Genomic DNA, 16,328 nt, shown 5'->3' with positions numbered 1-16,328 from the left:
AAGACAACAGGTATTTCTGGAATACTTTCTCTGTGCAAGATGCTAGGAACAAAAGAACTATGACACCTTAAGGGGCTTACAATCTAGGGAAGATAAACACAGATACACACACACACACACACACACACACACACACATATGCAAGGACGGCCAGCAATGCAACATGGAGAGTCTAAATGCTGGATGACTGTGGCAAAGAGGAAATACCCAGTAGTTTGCAAGAGGAGGGAACACTTTGAAAGGGGATGGTCAGAAGTGACTTCCTGGGAAAAATGGGATATAAACCCAGTATTCAGAGTAGGGAGGAGGATCCTTCACACTGATAGTACAGATTCTGATCACTTGCACCAACAGAGGGGAGCAGTTGCATGGCAAACGCAGTGCTATTTCACAGCTGTCACTAGCGGACGTCCCTCTCCTGGTTACTCTGCATCTCCTCCATCTGTCCACACACCACCCTCCCCACCCCCCCAACCTGTTCTTCACTGTTCTCTGCCCAGCTGGAGGCTGCCCCACGTCCTGCTCCCTGCGGGGGGTTAAGGGGAGGCACTGGCAGGAAGGAGGAGGGAGAGGTCAGGGTGTGTCTTCCCCAAAGTGCCATATGTGCTGAAGGCCCTCCTCAGCGACCCCAGCTCAGCCCTAGGCACAGTATCAGCTTCCCAGACTGTGTGTACTTGGCCATCCTTCACCTTGACCATCAGGAGTGGACTCATTTCTTTTTTTTTAAATTTTATTTATTTATTTTTGGCTGTGTTGGGTCTTCGTTGCTGCGCACGGGCTTTCTCTAGTTGCGGCGAGTGGGGGCTACTCTTCGTTGCAGTGCGCGTGTTCTCGCTGCGGTGGCTTCTCTTGTTGCGGAGCACGGGCTCTAGGCGCGCAGGCTTCAGTAGTTGTGGCACAAGGGCTCAGAAGTTGTGGCACATGGGCTTAGTTGCTCCGCGGCACGTGGGATCTTCCAGGACCAAGGCTCAAACCCGTGTTTCCTGCATTGGCAGGTGGATTCTCAACCACTGTGCCACCAGGGAAGAGGAGTGGACTCATTTGTTGCCAGCACCCTGACTGACCCGTTTCCCTTCCCCACCGTGCCCTCCAAATCAGCCCCTGTCCTTTCACACCCTCCACCACTGACAAGCTTCCCCAGGTGACTTCCGTATAAGTGCCCCTCCCCCAGGGAGCTGGGAGAGGGCAGAGATCACTTTTCACACCTCCTGCCACATCCTGAGACCTGACTTTTCACCTTTAAAAGCCCCCTGCTGGGAAGAGGGGGTATTGGAGGCAATAACTAAGCTATATGGGTTCCCCACAGTCACACAGCATGCTATGCCATCCAGCCTGCTGGAGAGGCAAGATGTGGGGCCTAAGAGAATGAAAAGCGAATAAAAAGCAAGGAGTTATCTAGCTTTGACTAAAAATTAGAAATCAGCATTAAAAAACACACACACACAAAGCTATTAAGCAGGTTAAAAACAGAGTGTGGAGACGGCACAGAAGGCCACCCTTAGGAGACAGTAGGGTGGACTGAGGTCAGGCAGTGATGGGAACCCAGCTGAGCCATGACTCAGAGCAGCCTGCTCAGCAGGACGGGGCAAGGCAGAAACTTCAACGTTGGTCATGGGTGGCTACCACACTGGACGAGCGACATCCGGAAGTCTCTCCAGGTCTTACTCATTGTCAGTGCCACTCCACGCCTCTGGGAAACAGCAGACACACCCACTCCAGGGACAGTACATAAAAGCCAGACTAAGACAACACCTGCCTCAGACCTCTGGCTCACACCATCTGCAGCCTCCTCTCTTCCTTCCCAAGCTCTGGACACCCAAGGTCAATACCTTCCTTCAGGGGCACTTTCTTTGCTCACTGGGTGCAGGATCCTCCTTGCCTACTACCCGCTCCAACCCCTAGGTCTATTTGTTAACACTTCCCTGTCCTGATCCTGTAGCCCAGTGGTTCTCAATGGGCTGGGGCGGGGGTGGGGGCAGATGTCACTAGCATCCAGAGGGCAGAAGCCAGGGATGCTGTTAAACATCCCACAACCACAAAGAATCATCCCTACCAAAATGTCACTAGTACCAAGGTTGAGAACTTTCAGTTTAAAGGAAGGAAACATCGGGCTTCGCTGGTGGCGCAGTGGTTAAGAATCTGCCTGCCAGTGCAGGGGACACAGGTTCCAGCCCTGCTTGGGGAAGATCCCATGTGCCGCGGAGCAACTAAGCCCGTGCGCCACAACTACTGAAGCCCGCGCACCTAGAGTCCGTGCTCTGCAACAAGAGAAGCCACTGCAATGAGAAGCCCACGCACTGCAACAAAGAGTAGCCCCCGCTCGACGCAACTAGAGAAAGCCCGCGTGCAGCAACGAAGACCCCACGCAGCAACAAAGACCCCACGCAGTAAAAAATAAATAAATAAAATAAATAAATGTATTTAAAAAAAAAAAAAGGAAGGAAGCATATTGAACACATTGTATGAGCCAGGCACTGTGCTGGATGTTTTAAAGTTCTTCAAACTTCTCCCTTCCGCGACAGGGCAGAGAAACAGGCCACAGAGTAAGCCCTACCACCCATCACCCAATCTCCAGTCATCACTTAGCAATTTTGGGTGTCCAATGGTTGCCTCCACCATCTTAAACACATCATCCAAGGCCAATGTCTTTCCGAACCTCGGTTTTCTCATCTGTAAAATGTGGATTAAATACCTACCTCCAGCCCCTGGTCTAAAATGGGTTCCCAGTAAATCTTAGTTTCCTTGTCTCCTCCTCCATGTCTGAGTTCCAATTTCTTCCAGGGAATAAATGGATAGACATGCGTGCGCACACATATCTGCTCAGGCACCCACCTGCTTATGTTTTTATGTCCCCACAAGAATCTGAATGAATGAGTGAATAAATGAATGAACCCTCCAAGTCAGAATGGCCTCTTCTTGCCTGAACTCCAGAAACAGTTTTTCATACTTAATTTCTCTCACTCCTTATTTAGGTTTTCTATTATCATTGGTTGTATAAAGTCTGTCTGCCCTACTTGGTTAGGAACTTGCTGAGATAAACGGTCCTGCCTGACACCCCAGCCAGTGCCCTATCATTCAGAAGTCCAATCAACCCTGGACGAATGAATATGTGACGGGTGGATATCACAGTTCACACGACACTTTTGTTTAACAGTCTATTTATGTTGCCTGTTTATAGTTAGCATTGTCACTCCCTGTTATTTCACTTGAACTTACCTTATAAACCCAATTTCTGGGCATTTTCCTTTGCAAATTTGTGAGCATCTGATGTCACTTTTATAAACTACAGATATCTCTACTCAGTGGCCCAAAGAATAAGGAAGCATCCTTTAAAGGGGCCTCTGGTGCGACCGCCATGTTCCTTGAACAAATGGGCCCCCAGTCCAGGGAAAAAGGATGCACTCAAACGCCTAAGTGGGCATTCACTCCCAGCAGCTGGCAGAACCTCGCCATTAAGTAAATCCTAACAATTCAGCCTTTCAGCCACCAACCTAATAGGCTTTTCTTGGCACAGGCAATTCTGGCTTGGCCAAACACTTATTTTCACATCTTAAATCAGTACGTGTCAGAACTGAACGGAGGCTCAGACCTGCCGTACGTCTTGCCTTCTGCAGCAAGTTCATCTCAGAATGGAACTCACACTCATTCAGATTCCTTCTTCCATAAAGATCTGTAAGAAAAATCAATGATTTGTTCATCCAATCAAATTCCTAGCCTCTTATTGGGCTGCTTAAGACAGTTTTTTCATTTAAAAAGCAGCTAGAAAAATGAAATTGACTTTTCAGGAAGTTACAGTACACCCTGTTAAAACATAAATTTGTGTGCTGACATACCTCAGGTTCTTAATAACGCCAGGATGACCGTCCCTCTGAGCATTTCCGAGCAGCTCTCTCCCGGCTGTTGTGCAGCTTTTAGTTGTCCTGGCTTCCCTGAAAGCATGTTTTCCCATCTTAATTGACCCTCCTTGACATGAGCTCCTCCCTCCCTCTTCCAGGGGCATCTGGGTGCACTTTTGCAATGGCATCCGTGTAAGCCCCATCTCCAGCAGCCCACTTTCAAATGCACGGCTCAATTCCTGGCTAACTTGTTTCTCAGGAGCTCTGCAAATCATTGACCACGCTACCAGGCAGACCCACCAGGGAGCCCAGTACATAAACCGAGTCCTGGGTCCGAGCCAGCCGGAACGGGCAGCTAGAAAGGCAGATCACATAAACGACGTCAAACTTGGTAGAATGAGCCCACCCTGCGGGCTGAGCCAAAGATGGGGAGAGAGACAGAGGAGAAAAGAAGAGAAGGAGGAAGGATGGAATTGAGGAGAAGAGGGCCGTCACCCCCACCCCGCCCCTGAGAGACCAGGTCAGAACCTGGGTGGGGCAATGAGGAACTAACAGAAAAAGGCAGGACCCCGGTGACAAGGATCCAGAAGCATGTTCAGTCTCTCCTGCGCTCTCTGTCTTATTAAACAGCCGCCCCTTCTCCAGCACTTACAGTGTGCCTGCTACTGGGCCAAGTGCCTTCCACGCATTACGTGTGTCTTCACAACAACCTTATGAGGTAGGTATGATTATTATCCCCATTTCACAGATGAGAAAACTGAGTCTCACAGAAGTCAAGTGACGTTCCCAAGGCAACAGCTAGTGCATTGTGGAGTCAGGGATTTGGGTCAAAAGCTCTGAACCACATTCTGATTTCTGGACATGTACCTTGATAAGGCAAATAAACAAAGCCTCCTGTGCGTTTAGCTGAATCCCACCCCATGTAAGAGACACAAAAAGCCATGCTTTCTACTCTCAGAAAACTCATAATTCAGAGAGAGACAAGAATCACATGAACAAGCCAAGTGTAAAATAATACCAAGTGGCCAGTTATTTAGCGCACATTAAGGGATACAGGAAATAAGAGAGAATCTGCACGACTAGCCGTGGAGATGCTCCACAGAAGCCTGCAGGTCGAAACAGGCCAGCTCACTCTGCATTCGCTTTTTAGTTCTCCAGGTTAAAACTTGTCTCTAATACAGATAATTTTTTTTAATTAAAATTTTTTTTTTGGCCGCCCACCCAGCCTGGGCCGGAGGGGAGGCGGCTCAGGGTCGGCGAGGACACCGGCTTCCGCGCCGCCGCGCCGCTCCTCCTGCCGGCCTGGGCGCGTGGGTCGGTCAGGACCCCGGCCCCGCGGGCGGAGGGCGGAGGGCGGGCTGCGCCTGGGGACGAGGCCGGGCAGCCTCCCCGCCGCCTCCCCAGCGGGTTCCCGGCTGCGCAGCGGCGCTTGCACAGCAGATCGGTCCCTCAGGTCGCTGTGGGCCCCTCCTCCGTCGGCGGCTTGGTTCAGAACACGTTTTTAGATGGGGTCAAAGGGCACATTGGGGCGCGGGGTCAGGCGAGGGTGCGGGGAAGGGGCGCCAGAGACTCGGGAATGTTGGGAGCCCAGACCCGCCGGGACGCGGGGTCCTGCTCCGCGGTTGCTCTGCCTGACCTTGCCCTGTGGGTGCAAAAAAAATTTTTTAATGTTTTTAATTATCTGCATGAAAGAGAATGTTGCTTCTGAAGAGGAGGCCTACAAAGGATGGTCCATATTAATTAGTAACATTAATAAAACCGGATATACTCATTCAGTGCCCGAAGCATGTTTAGCAAAACCGAGGGACTTCATGCTTCTACACCACCTCGACTTGCCTGTCCACTGCCGTATTTGCCAAGCTTTCCTATCTCTCTGTGCCATGGGAGGGGTGGGGAGGAAAGCAAGACTGATAAAACTTCATCCTGGAAAATATTCCACTTGTTCTAATTCACTTCCTCTCCCAAACAATTGAATCAGCTTCCTGAAGCTCCTGAGGGGGGATATCGGCCAGGTGCTCAAACCTTATCAATTCTAAATGGGAAATTGTAAATATCTTTCCTCCATTCCAAAGCTAGTTTGAATTGCATGGCAAAGAAATGCCTAGAACAAGGTCTCAAGTAGTCATTTTATAAATTCTCCACCAAATGGGATGACAGGTGAGGATTCTACTTCACTCCGATTGTACAATGTGGAAATAGAGACATTCGGGAGAAAACAAGAGCAGAGGTGCCTTACATCAGCCAGGCCTTGTCCTGAGCACACTGGTGCCATTGCAATTATGGTCTGCAGAGAAGTGTAAGCCGGCCACGAAAGGGGAAGGAAATAAACCTGTGACTATCCAAAGACAGGGGAGCTCCTGAGGATATTTTGGTGGAAGTTTCTGGCATTAAAAACAGCAGTTCACATGCTGATTCTAGACACTCTGAGTGGCAAAGACAACATTGAGAAAGATAACTTTCTATATTCACATTCCAAGTGTACATCAGAAACCTCCGGCAGTATCTGGTTTCAATTACACTGATTTATGTACCAGTAAAATAGTATTTTTAAGATAACAAATAACTTCTTAACTTTTTCTGGCTTACCAAATTTCTCAGGACAGCTCCTCTGGGTATCAGGTGTAATTCAGCATTTCCAGCTTCAGCAGTTAGCTGTGAAAAGTCTATTCTCTACAGTATTCATATACCTACAGTGCCCATAGCTTTGTTTTTGTAAAGGGAAGCAGCTTGCAATTCTCAGTCTATTAAATACTACACTCAAAAGGCTGCAGTCTTTCATCACTCTCCCAGAGACACATATTTCTGCCGCTTACCCATAAACCACAGATGGAAAAAAAAAAAAAAAAAAAAATTGAGCTCTACCCAGAGGAGGCAAAACGATTTAGAAGAGCTTCTCAAAGGAGGGCGGAAACATTAGAACAGAATCAGCACTAACTACTGACCTCTTCTCCCCCAAGCCGCTCCATCTATGCGCCAACGTATCCCTCTGTCACTATTTTGTCCTATCACCTGAGTCGTACCTACCCTCCTGCGTATACAGCCTGGTCGTAGACGGTGGTATGAGTTGCTAAGCGGACATAAAGACAGGCAGTTCAGAGGGAAATCTGACCCTCTTCATGATGGGACCAAAAAAAGGTACTGATTACCTCTCCTACATTTCTTTTGCAACTGGAAAATTCCACACTGGGGGGCCAGGAACAAGAGCATGGAGGACTAAAGTAAGGTCTCGAAAATCCTGACAATCCTTACAAGTTAAAAAGGGAAGGGATGCATGGTTTCAAAAGTAGAAAACAATGAACTATAGAAAAAACTATTTAACAATGGAAAAAAATGGAAATTCACTCATTCCTTATACGTGAAAACTTACTATATCAACTGTACCGGAGATATTTAAAAACCAGCCCCATTCATCACATTATATCTAAGAAAGAGTAATCAGACAGTTTTGTGTTTTTTTTTTTTTTTTTGCATTTTAAATTTTTATTCTATAATTTACTCATAATCAGACAGTTTTGACCGAAAATAAAATGTGTCCCACAAGAGTCCACACACAGAGCTAAATTTCCCAGCTGAAAACCATCAGGCTTATGACTATAAGCACCATCAATATAAACCTTTCAAACACCAGAGATCGGCAGTTCACAGCATTCATTTATTCAAACATTACATTCCTCATCCAAAGTTGAATGTTTGATAAAGGGAAAAATCAACAACTTTCTCCCCGCCTCCTTCCCCTCCTGACATCTCTGAATGTATCAATACATTATATTACTGAATAAAATTTCTCAAGTTGACAATTGGAATGTCGACAGGTAGGACATAGGGGAAAGCCCCGGGGTCATTTCTCAGAGGTTAGCAACATTATACTTAAATGACTGCAGTGTGGTCTGTAAGCCACACGAGCTCTCAACGTCACCTCCAAAAGACAGAAGCGATAAACAAGAGTCACTAAGGATCACACCTGTCAGTTATCACCAGAGATTAGTTACCAGCACATGACTGGTTTTGTTTTGTTCTGAACTGGGATTGAAAATAAGACCAACTATTTCAGGTTTCAGACTTTTCCCTGTAAAAATCCTTTTAGTACATTAAACCTAGAATGGGGATATGACACTTTCTGTTTTACCTAAGAAAGATGTACTAGTTAGACAAAGTTATTTTTAAACCCATTTTTGTTAGATGATGTAGAAAAACCAAAGGTCAGTCATTTTTTCCTCTACTCTCTCCTAACTGTACATTTACAGGAACTAATTTAGAATGTAAACAAAGTGATAGACTGGATTTATTATAAATAATTATACTACCATATAATCTCTCTCAAGGCTGAGGGATGGTGCATTCTGTTGTGATGACTTACCACAGCAAACCAAAGCAAAACAATTAAGTATCACCTTCCACATAAAGCCTCAAACAATCACACCCCAGCCTTAAACCAGACAGACTAGTATACATTCCATGACTCAAAGTTTAAATAATAATGAAAGTGTTCTGTGAACTTTCTAAAAAGCTAAATTATGAACTTTGGCACTTGGGTAAAACTACGGCACGTACTAGCACCATTCATAACTATGGGGCACAAGCCATTTGGAAAAGGCAAGAAGGTCACATGTGTTGTCAAATGCCCATGAGAGTTCTGAACTCAAAGCGTCAGCCTCTTCATGTGGTGAAAATGAAAACCCACCATGAAGCGGTTACTAGTTACTCCTGACCATCCTCTCCAAGCACGTATTAAGATGGATAGGCATTAGATGGCTGCCCAAATCACTTCTGTTCAATATCAACATTATCTGGCTTCCAAAAAAATGATAATTGCCAAATCCTAAGTAGTGTGAAGAATATAATGAAAACAGTCCTGCTTGGGAGTCTAGGTCCATCTCTTGCTACCTGATAGCCAGCTACCTTGAGAAAACCACTTGACCTAAGGACTGATGGGATGAAACAAGAAGGAAGGACTCACTGACTGCTCAGCTTCTTCTAGGTCTAAGTGCCCAAGGGTCCTGGGCTACCCTTCACCAACAAAAGCCCCTCCCCTCTACCAGCAGGTGGCATTCTTTGTCTCCTGATCAGAAATATGTTTCCATTAAAATCATGCTTTATTTCATGCATATAAAATGCCTGATTAGGTTAGGTTAGGTACACATTGCAATTGGGTAGAATTAGGGGTGAAAGTTCATAACTCATTCCCCTACAGGGTGTCCCAGAGGTCAGACCACCTAATCTTGACCTTGTCGCTCACCCGTCATCCCCCCACCACACCATCTCTGAAGGTATCCACACACCCCCACCCCAGTGCCTGAAGGAAATGGTCCCTACCTTTCTGGGGTTACAACTTTGCTGGGAGACCACAGGATACGTCTGATAATGTCACCTCTTCTGATATAACCCTGTATTGCAATTACTGAAATTCATCTGAGCATCCATCTCTGTAAGCTTATTGTGTTTTTCACAGCTTTGCAGGGGCGTGCCAACGCTATGGGGCCTTTAGGTTCCTAAGCGGCTGGGTGAGACACAAGCCTAGGGTAAAAGGGCATAGGAGGACCAAAAAGGCCGCTTCAACGTTCCCTGGCTTCCCCATCAATTAGCGCCTCCATACCCTATGTTCCTGATGGTATGTCCCACCAGGTCCCAGTGAACCTAATTTCTACGTCCCCAGGTGGTCCAGAGGCGCATTCCCAGTGCTGGCAAGCAAGCATTCAACCCAACTGCCACTCACTACTGTCACCGTGCCCTCCCTTCACATGCTAGAAGATTATTATTAGACCTCCCTATAATGCACAAAATTTTAAAATCCCTGATTGTTACCTCTAATACATATACTTGAACTTTACCTCTCTTAAACCTTTGCAGCCTTTCCCATCAGAGGAAACAGCTGAGGGCACACAGAAGCAGAAATGAGAAGAGGAAACTCACATTCAGGGAGGTCCTACAGGATGATCTCACTAGTCAACCTCGTGAGCCCGCGAGTCCCACTTCCAAGGAGAAAACACGCTGGGAAGTCTCTCCCTCTCCCATCCCCACGGGATTGCCAGTCTTAGGACTGATTCCTGCAGTTCACAGTAAACCAACAGAAAGATGTACTCAGACTGTCAGGGTTTATTACAATTCCTCACGTCAATTAAAATGCCTCTGGATTTTATGCCAAAATGAGAATGTTTTAACTTCAAATTATTAGCTTCCAGCAACCATCCAAACAAATGTAGAATACTTAATGCTCCACTTTGTTTTGTTTAAAGCTGATCTTGTGCTTGGATATGCTGGCTGCTGTGCACCTTACTCAGCCACAGAACGCAAAAGGAAAAACAGCTTTTATTTTGATGAGCTTCAGCCTTTAATATCCTAAGTTCATCCCCACCAGAGTCATCACTCATTGAGGGCCATATACATGTAACCATATATATGTGCATGTGTGTGTGTACTCATGGTGCTTTACAAATATTAATCCATTTATTTAATCCGAAAGCATTTATTGAGCACCTACGTCATGCACCTAATTAGGCATAAGAGATAAAAAATGATGAGCAAGTCCAAGGTCACAACCCTGTGACAAGCTGTGGCGAAAGCAGATAATCAAACAAGTAATGAGTATGCGTTGTGGTAAATGCTGTAACGGGGAAAAGAGGTTATTAAAACTAATATCTGAGGCAGCGACTATGTGTGAGATGTTTACAGCCGCTGCCTCTAATTCATATAGCATCCTGCAAACGTAGGTGTCTCCCCACTTCCCAAAGGAGTGTGCCAGGCTCTCCCACACTACACACCATCCATCGGCCTCAGCACCGGCATCAGCATTTGCGTCTCAAATCCCCATTCTGGTCTCAATATTGTACCTGCCGGCCTGCATTAGCCTATTCAGGCATCGATTAAACTTTTGCCCAGAATTACACAGCACATTGCACACCCACAGGGGATTAAAGAGCCCACAGCGCACCCTGAAGGAACTTTTAAGCCGGCTACATGGAGTCATACAAGAATATTAACAACACAAAGCAAGGATGGAGCATGGACGGGGCAGTCTGTGGTCATGACCAGCGGAGTGCTTCAGAGAGCAAGTCATTTGGCTTCTGAAAGGGAGAGATCATTGTGGAGAGATTTATTCAGGAGGTGGGACCCAGGTCTTCAGATCACATAAGGTCAGACAGTGTAAGAGAAAGAAGGCCAGTTCTCAGGAAAGCGGTGTTCACATAGGTGCCAAGAGACTCGCAGGTTAGGCTGAAACACAGCCAGGGATGTAACTGGAGCACGATGGTGGGACAAGCTGGGCTTCAGCTGCCCCGAGTGCCAACTGATAAGAGATGTTAAGGCACCTGGGGCATTAAAATGACCCAGTGTAACAGCACATGGAGAAATCCACATTTATAAGAACCCCTCCCAGAAACCACTACATGTGGCAGAAGCAGTTCTTCGTTCCACCTCCTGGGATAGAGGGTGAGACCCAAAGGGCCTCCTGGAGTCAACACAGGTCACCAAACAATATTCTAACCATGACAGTCCTTTTCACTGCAGGGACTTGTTTCTACTTGAAGGGTGTGCAAGTTCAAGGCCAGAGCTGCATTATTCAGAATCAGAGTGGAGAGGCCAGGGCTGTCAGCAATGGGTCTCCCCCATGACCCTTTTCCCACAGGATCTCCCTTCCCCAAATTGGTAAACAGAAAAAAGAATATCAAGTTGCAAACCAAGTTATTAGCATGCCTGGAATACTCACATGTCTCAACCAGTCCTGCTGATGATATCTATATTTGTTTAACTCTTGACTGCTGATAAAATTCTTTTACTTGGTATTCACAACAGCCATGAAATAAGCACTAGGCCTCTCATTTTATAGAGGAAGATCCTGAGGGTCAGAGATGGTAAGTGACCTATTCAAGGTTATACAGCTAGCAAGTTCTAGAGCCAATTTTGGACCAGAATATCTGTCCAGTGGTCTGTCTGCTCTATCACTACTACAAATAATCATAATACTTTATAAAGCTCTTTAGAGTTGACAGAGAGCTTTTACAGTACACCTGGGCAGTACACACAATAATATACATAGACAGACAGACACACACACACACACACACACTCTCACCCTTGTACACACATACTCTCTGTTTTCCTAAAAGTAAAGTAACAATAGTAATAATCAAAATACTATATTCTACTTGTTTAAAGACCCATCCTCCCTCCTCTAGCTATGGACTTTGTCTTAGACCATTTATAAGGTAAGTGAGTAGCTATTATGTAGATTACTGCTAAAGATATGTGGATGAAGTTTTAAATCGTAGATGTTGGTTTGCTTATAACTCACTGCTTAGAACAAGCCTGCTTTTGTGTTAAGCATCTGCCCATTTTCATTTTCCGCTACTAAGCTCCTGCCTCTGCTCCCAATCTTCTCTCAGTGACACATGAAGCAGCGTCTTTCCTATATGTCCATCTTATGCCAGGATTTGTTTTCAGGAAGTGGCTATTTCCTGGCAGACATAAAATTCACAGGACTTGAAAAAAACTTCGAAATAAAAAAAATCAACCATTTACTGCATTTTTAAACAAAAGCAAAAGACCTATCAGACACATCGGCATGTATACTTTATTTTTAAAAATCCCCAACTCCCAGTTTTTCAAAGCACTTCTTTCAAATTCATAGGTCACACAAGTTAAATTATTCAATAAACAATTTGTCAATTAGTCTTGCACCGTGGGGAGAAAATTATACACAGAAACGTAGAATGAGCCAAAATCAAAGCAAAATCTAGTGACAAATGAGCAAACTGCTCTCCATCGCAGAGGCAGAGGGCCTGTCAACGCACCCACGAAATAAAGATCACAAACTCCCCCGCCAGCCACAGGGAGGCCTCATTATTTTTCCTTCTCATAACACATAATTCTACCAAAAGATCTTAATGAAAATAAGGTCAACATACTTAATCTATAAAGCAATCATCTCACCTACTTTTAATCATCTTTCTTTATAAGAGAATTCATATAATCAGGCCACACTACACAAACAGAATTTAAACATACTTTCTTGCCTTTTTCCCTTGCTCCCAAAGGAAAACTCCATGTACCACTCATCTTGCTAAAAACCACAGGAATAAAGTGACTTAATTCTAGTTAAACCAAGTATTTCAACCACATACTCTTAAACCTTAAGAATAAACATATCCATGAAATATTTTTGAGCTTTCCTTCTTACTTATTCACTCAGTAAATCTCCAATATATAGTAAGCTCCCCCTAAGCACAAGTTCCCAGTGATGTTCTGAGGCCATACTAAATGTATACAGAAATATTTTGATACAGTATCTTTTTAAAAATTGCTTTTGTTCTGAACTATTACTTGAACTTGAAAAAATTTTAGTTAAATTCAACTTTCACAATTCTCACAAGGTCATCTAGGGTGTGGGTATTTTTGAATTTCCTTTTCATGGGGAAACAGGAAGCACTGAATCAGGACATCAGGTGTATACGGAAAAATACATATTTTGATACACATGTAAATAAATACATACTTTTTTGTTTAAGATCCTTTTGTCTACTTGACTCACAATACAAATACACTGCAGTCAAATTTCTTATGTTGAATTTAAATTTAGGTGTGAAAACTGGGTTTTCTGCTCAAGTTAGACCAGAGCATTACACACCCTGTCAAATCCCCAGTCAAGGGGAAGCCCATCCAGCCCTTAGAGGCCCCCAAAGAAATCGTTCTTTGTTCACCTGGAACTGAAAGGCTTCACATTCAGAATCACAGCTCCTGCAGCAATGGAAGTATGCTCTGAATCCAGATAGCCATATTAGACTCTCAACTAGGGATGTGTTAAAAATTTAACATCGCGAATGAAACCAAAGCAACCACTGACACCAACTGGGTAATTAAATTCCTGGTTCAAGGAAGTTTCAAAATCCAAACACAACATCAACATCTGGGAAGTCTCCATGTGTGACCTACCGATACTTGTGCATGTTATTCTGAAAATTCAGAAAGAGGGAAAGTATTAAGCCTTTAAAAGCCTATTAATTAGTTTGTACTCTCTGCACACATAAGGGCTAACTCACAGTTAACTGGAGCTAACTCCAGTTTCAACTATATCTCAGCTTTTGCCTCATTGTCTCAGAAGGGCAAAAGCTGACAAGCATTACTGCAAACAACTAAATCTATTCTTGTCCAGGGGTCTTGATCAATACACTCTGCATCATAATCTAACACTGAAATTCTTCTCCACCGCCAGCCCCTTGTTTTAGGCAGTTTATTTCTGGTCCCTAGTCCTTGCTGGGTTAGTTAACTCTTTTCTCTATAATTTGCACATCTCCTGGAAGGACGAGGGAGACGCCTGAATTCAAACTGCATTTGTTTACCGCCCACTGCCCGCAGTATTGTGCATTCCCACAACCCAGAAGCGTGCGCTTCCGGCACCCCCAGTACCTGCCAAGTTCCTCGCCGGTGTCGTAGTAATCATCCACGTTTTCCTGCCTGAACACGGTCATGATAAACTGTCACGCCTCACGGAAGCCCAGCGCACTTCAGCTCCGCTTCCCAAACCATCACCACCGCTCCTGCGCCTCCGTGGGCCCCTCATGCATCAGTCAACAGTCCTTTAAAAAAAAAAAAAAAAAAAAGCAATAACAACAATAAAATGACAACCTCAAAACGAAGTACCCTCCCCAGGGCTAAGACTCGCTCGCTGAAGACCACCTCTCCGGAGTTGCCGCACCCCGCCGTGTGGAGAGGAGCACTCTTTGTTAAACCCGGGCCAGGGACGCCCCCAGCCCCGCATCGCCGGCGCACGCGTGGGGCCGGGCACAACCGCACCCCAAGGTCCACGTCCCCGAAAGCAGGGCGCTCGGCACGGATCAGAACCCACTCCGGAAGTGGCTGCCCTCCCCGCCTCCCCTTTCTCTGCACACACGCCCACCCAGCTCCCCACCTCCAGGGGCGCAGCGGAAGAATGAAGCCCTCGCCCGGGCCGAACGTGCCTAGCTGGAAGCATCCCTCTCCTGCCTGGAGCGGCGGTGCAGCCCCCGCGCCACCTCTCGGCTCCCGCACCTCCCCGGCCGCCTCAGCCACCTTCTCTCCTCCCTCGAGCCAAGCAGTCCCCAGAGGCACATTCCTGGCGACTCCAGCTCCGTTACCCGGCCGACCCGGCGTGCAGCCGCCCGGGGGAGCAAGGGAGGGAAGGGAGCGGCCGAGGGAGGCGCGGCCGCCCGCTCCCGGTCTCCGCGTCCCGACACAAAGCGCCCGGCCCGCGCCACCTGTTCCCACCCGGTCCGCGGGGCTGGGGGCATCTCCTGGCTGCGATCCCACTTCTCCCCTCAGTCAAGTGTACCCCGCCTCGGCCTTCCCGGTTGCCCTGGGCGCTGCCCGGGCCAACCCCGCCGCGCCGCGGCCGCGAAAGCAAAAGCAGGCGGCGGGGCCCGGGAGGAAACAGGGAGCCGCGAGCGGCCACTCACCCGGGCGCCCGGCAGCTGCCCGGGTCTCTCCGGGGCGCTGTCGGAGGTCGACGGTAGGCGCCAGCGCCGGGGACAAGGGGGGCGGCAGCGGGAGCGCAGGGAGGCAGCGAGTGGGGGCGCGGATCCCGCGCGTCCGTCCGGCGTCGGCTCGGCCGGGCTCTCCCGCTCCTGCTCCGGAGCAGCCCCTCGGTTCCTCGCCGCCTTCCGGGCGGAGGGCGGCCGGCAGGCGGCCAATGGGGACCCCGCGGGCGGGCTGGCGACACGGCCCACCCACCTCCGAGCTGCCCGGCCAGGCCGGCGCTGCGGGTGCTGCGCGGCGCTGGCTGCTCCTCCCCGCTCGGCGCTCTGGGCTCGCTGGCGCGCTCTACCGCGCACACCCCCGCACACACCCACTCACCCCACACCCGCGCCAGGAGCTCAGCCAGCGCGGCCGCGCGCAACATGGGCGCCCCACCTGTGACACGCCGCTACGCTGCCCCCTTCGGCGGGGCTCCAGAGAAATGAGATTCCTTCATCCTGTAGAGGTGTCCTGAGCGCCCCGCGTGGTCCAGGCACGGTGCTCGGCACCGGAAAATCACAGAGACCATAATAGGTTTAAAAAAAATCCGTGCCCTCTTGAAACTTACATTCTGGTGGAGAAGCTAATCAATATGTAAACGAATAAATGAGATCATTTTAGAAGGGATTGGTTCCATGGAGACAATACTGCTGGGTAACGGGATAGAGAATGACAGGGCGGGAATGGATAGCATTAGAAGGGATTTCTGTTCAGGATAGGTGTTTTGAGCTGAGATCTGAACTGTAAGAAGGTATGAAACCAGAGGAGAAAGGTTTGAGGTCTCAGAGGCCCAAGGCAGCAACAGAAACCAAGGGTTTATGTGTGCAGTCCAGTACAGTATTGTCCATTGATGAGCTGAAATGTGGTTAGTCCGGAATGAGGTGTGCAAGAAGTGTCAAATACACATGGGATTCCAAGACTTGGTATGGAAATAAGGATGAAAAAATCTCTTGAATATTTTTTATATTAATATGAAATGCATGTTCAAATGATAGTATTTTGTACATATTG

At 47.3% G+C, this 16,328-nt stretch overlaps 1 protein-coding gene across 1 annotated transcript in view; it reads right to left on the bottom strand.

Annotated features, from left to right (window-relative positions):
• DAPK1 (death associated protein kinase 1) overlaps positions 1–15,489 on the bottom strand; it is a 210,118-nt gene extending 194,629 nt beyond the window's left edge. The window contains exons 1-2 of the mRNA XM_068552835.1: positions 15,260–15,489; positions 14,235–14,404 (exon numbers count right to left, since the gene is read on the bottom strand). Of these exons, the coding sequence (XP_068408936.1) occupies positions 14,235–14,296 (62 nt within the window). The 5' untranslated portion in view covers positions 14,297–14,404; positions 15,260–15,489. The remainder of the gene's footprint in view (positions 1–14,234; positions 14,405–15,259) is intronic.
• Between the last annotated feature and the right edge of the window lie 839 nt (positions 15,490–16,328).

Source organism: Eschrichtius robustus, chromosome 10, assembly GCF_028021215.1.
Source record: "Eschrichtius robustus isolate mEscRob2 chromosome 10, mEscRob2.pri, whole genome shotgun sequence".
Classification (NCBI taxonomy): Eukaryota; Metazoa; Chordata; class Mammalia; order Artiodactyla; family Eschrichtiidae; genus Eschrichtius; species Eschrichtius robustus.
The sequence above is the reverse complement of the archived record's forward strand: the minus strand, read 5'-3'. Positions and strand labels throughout refer to the sequence as shown.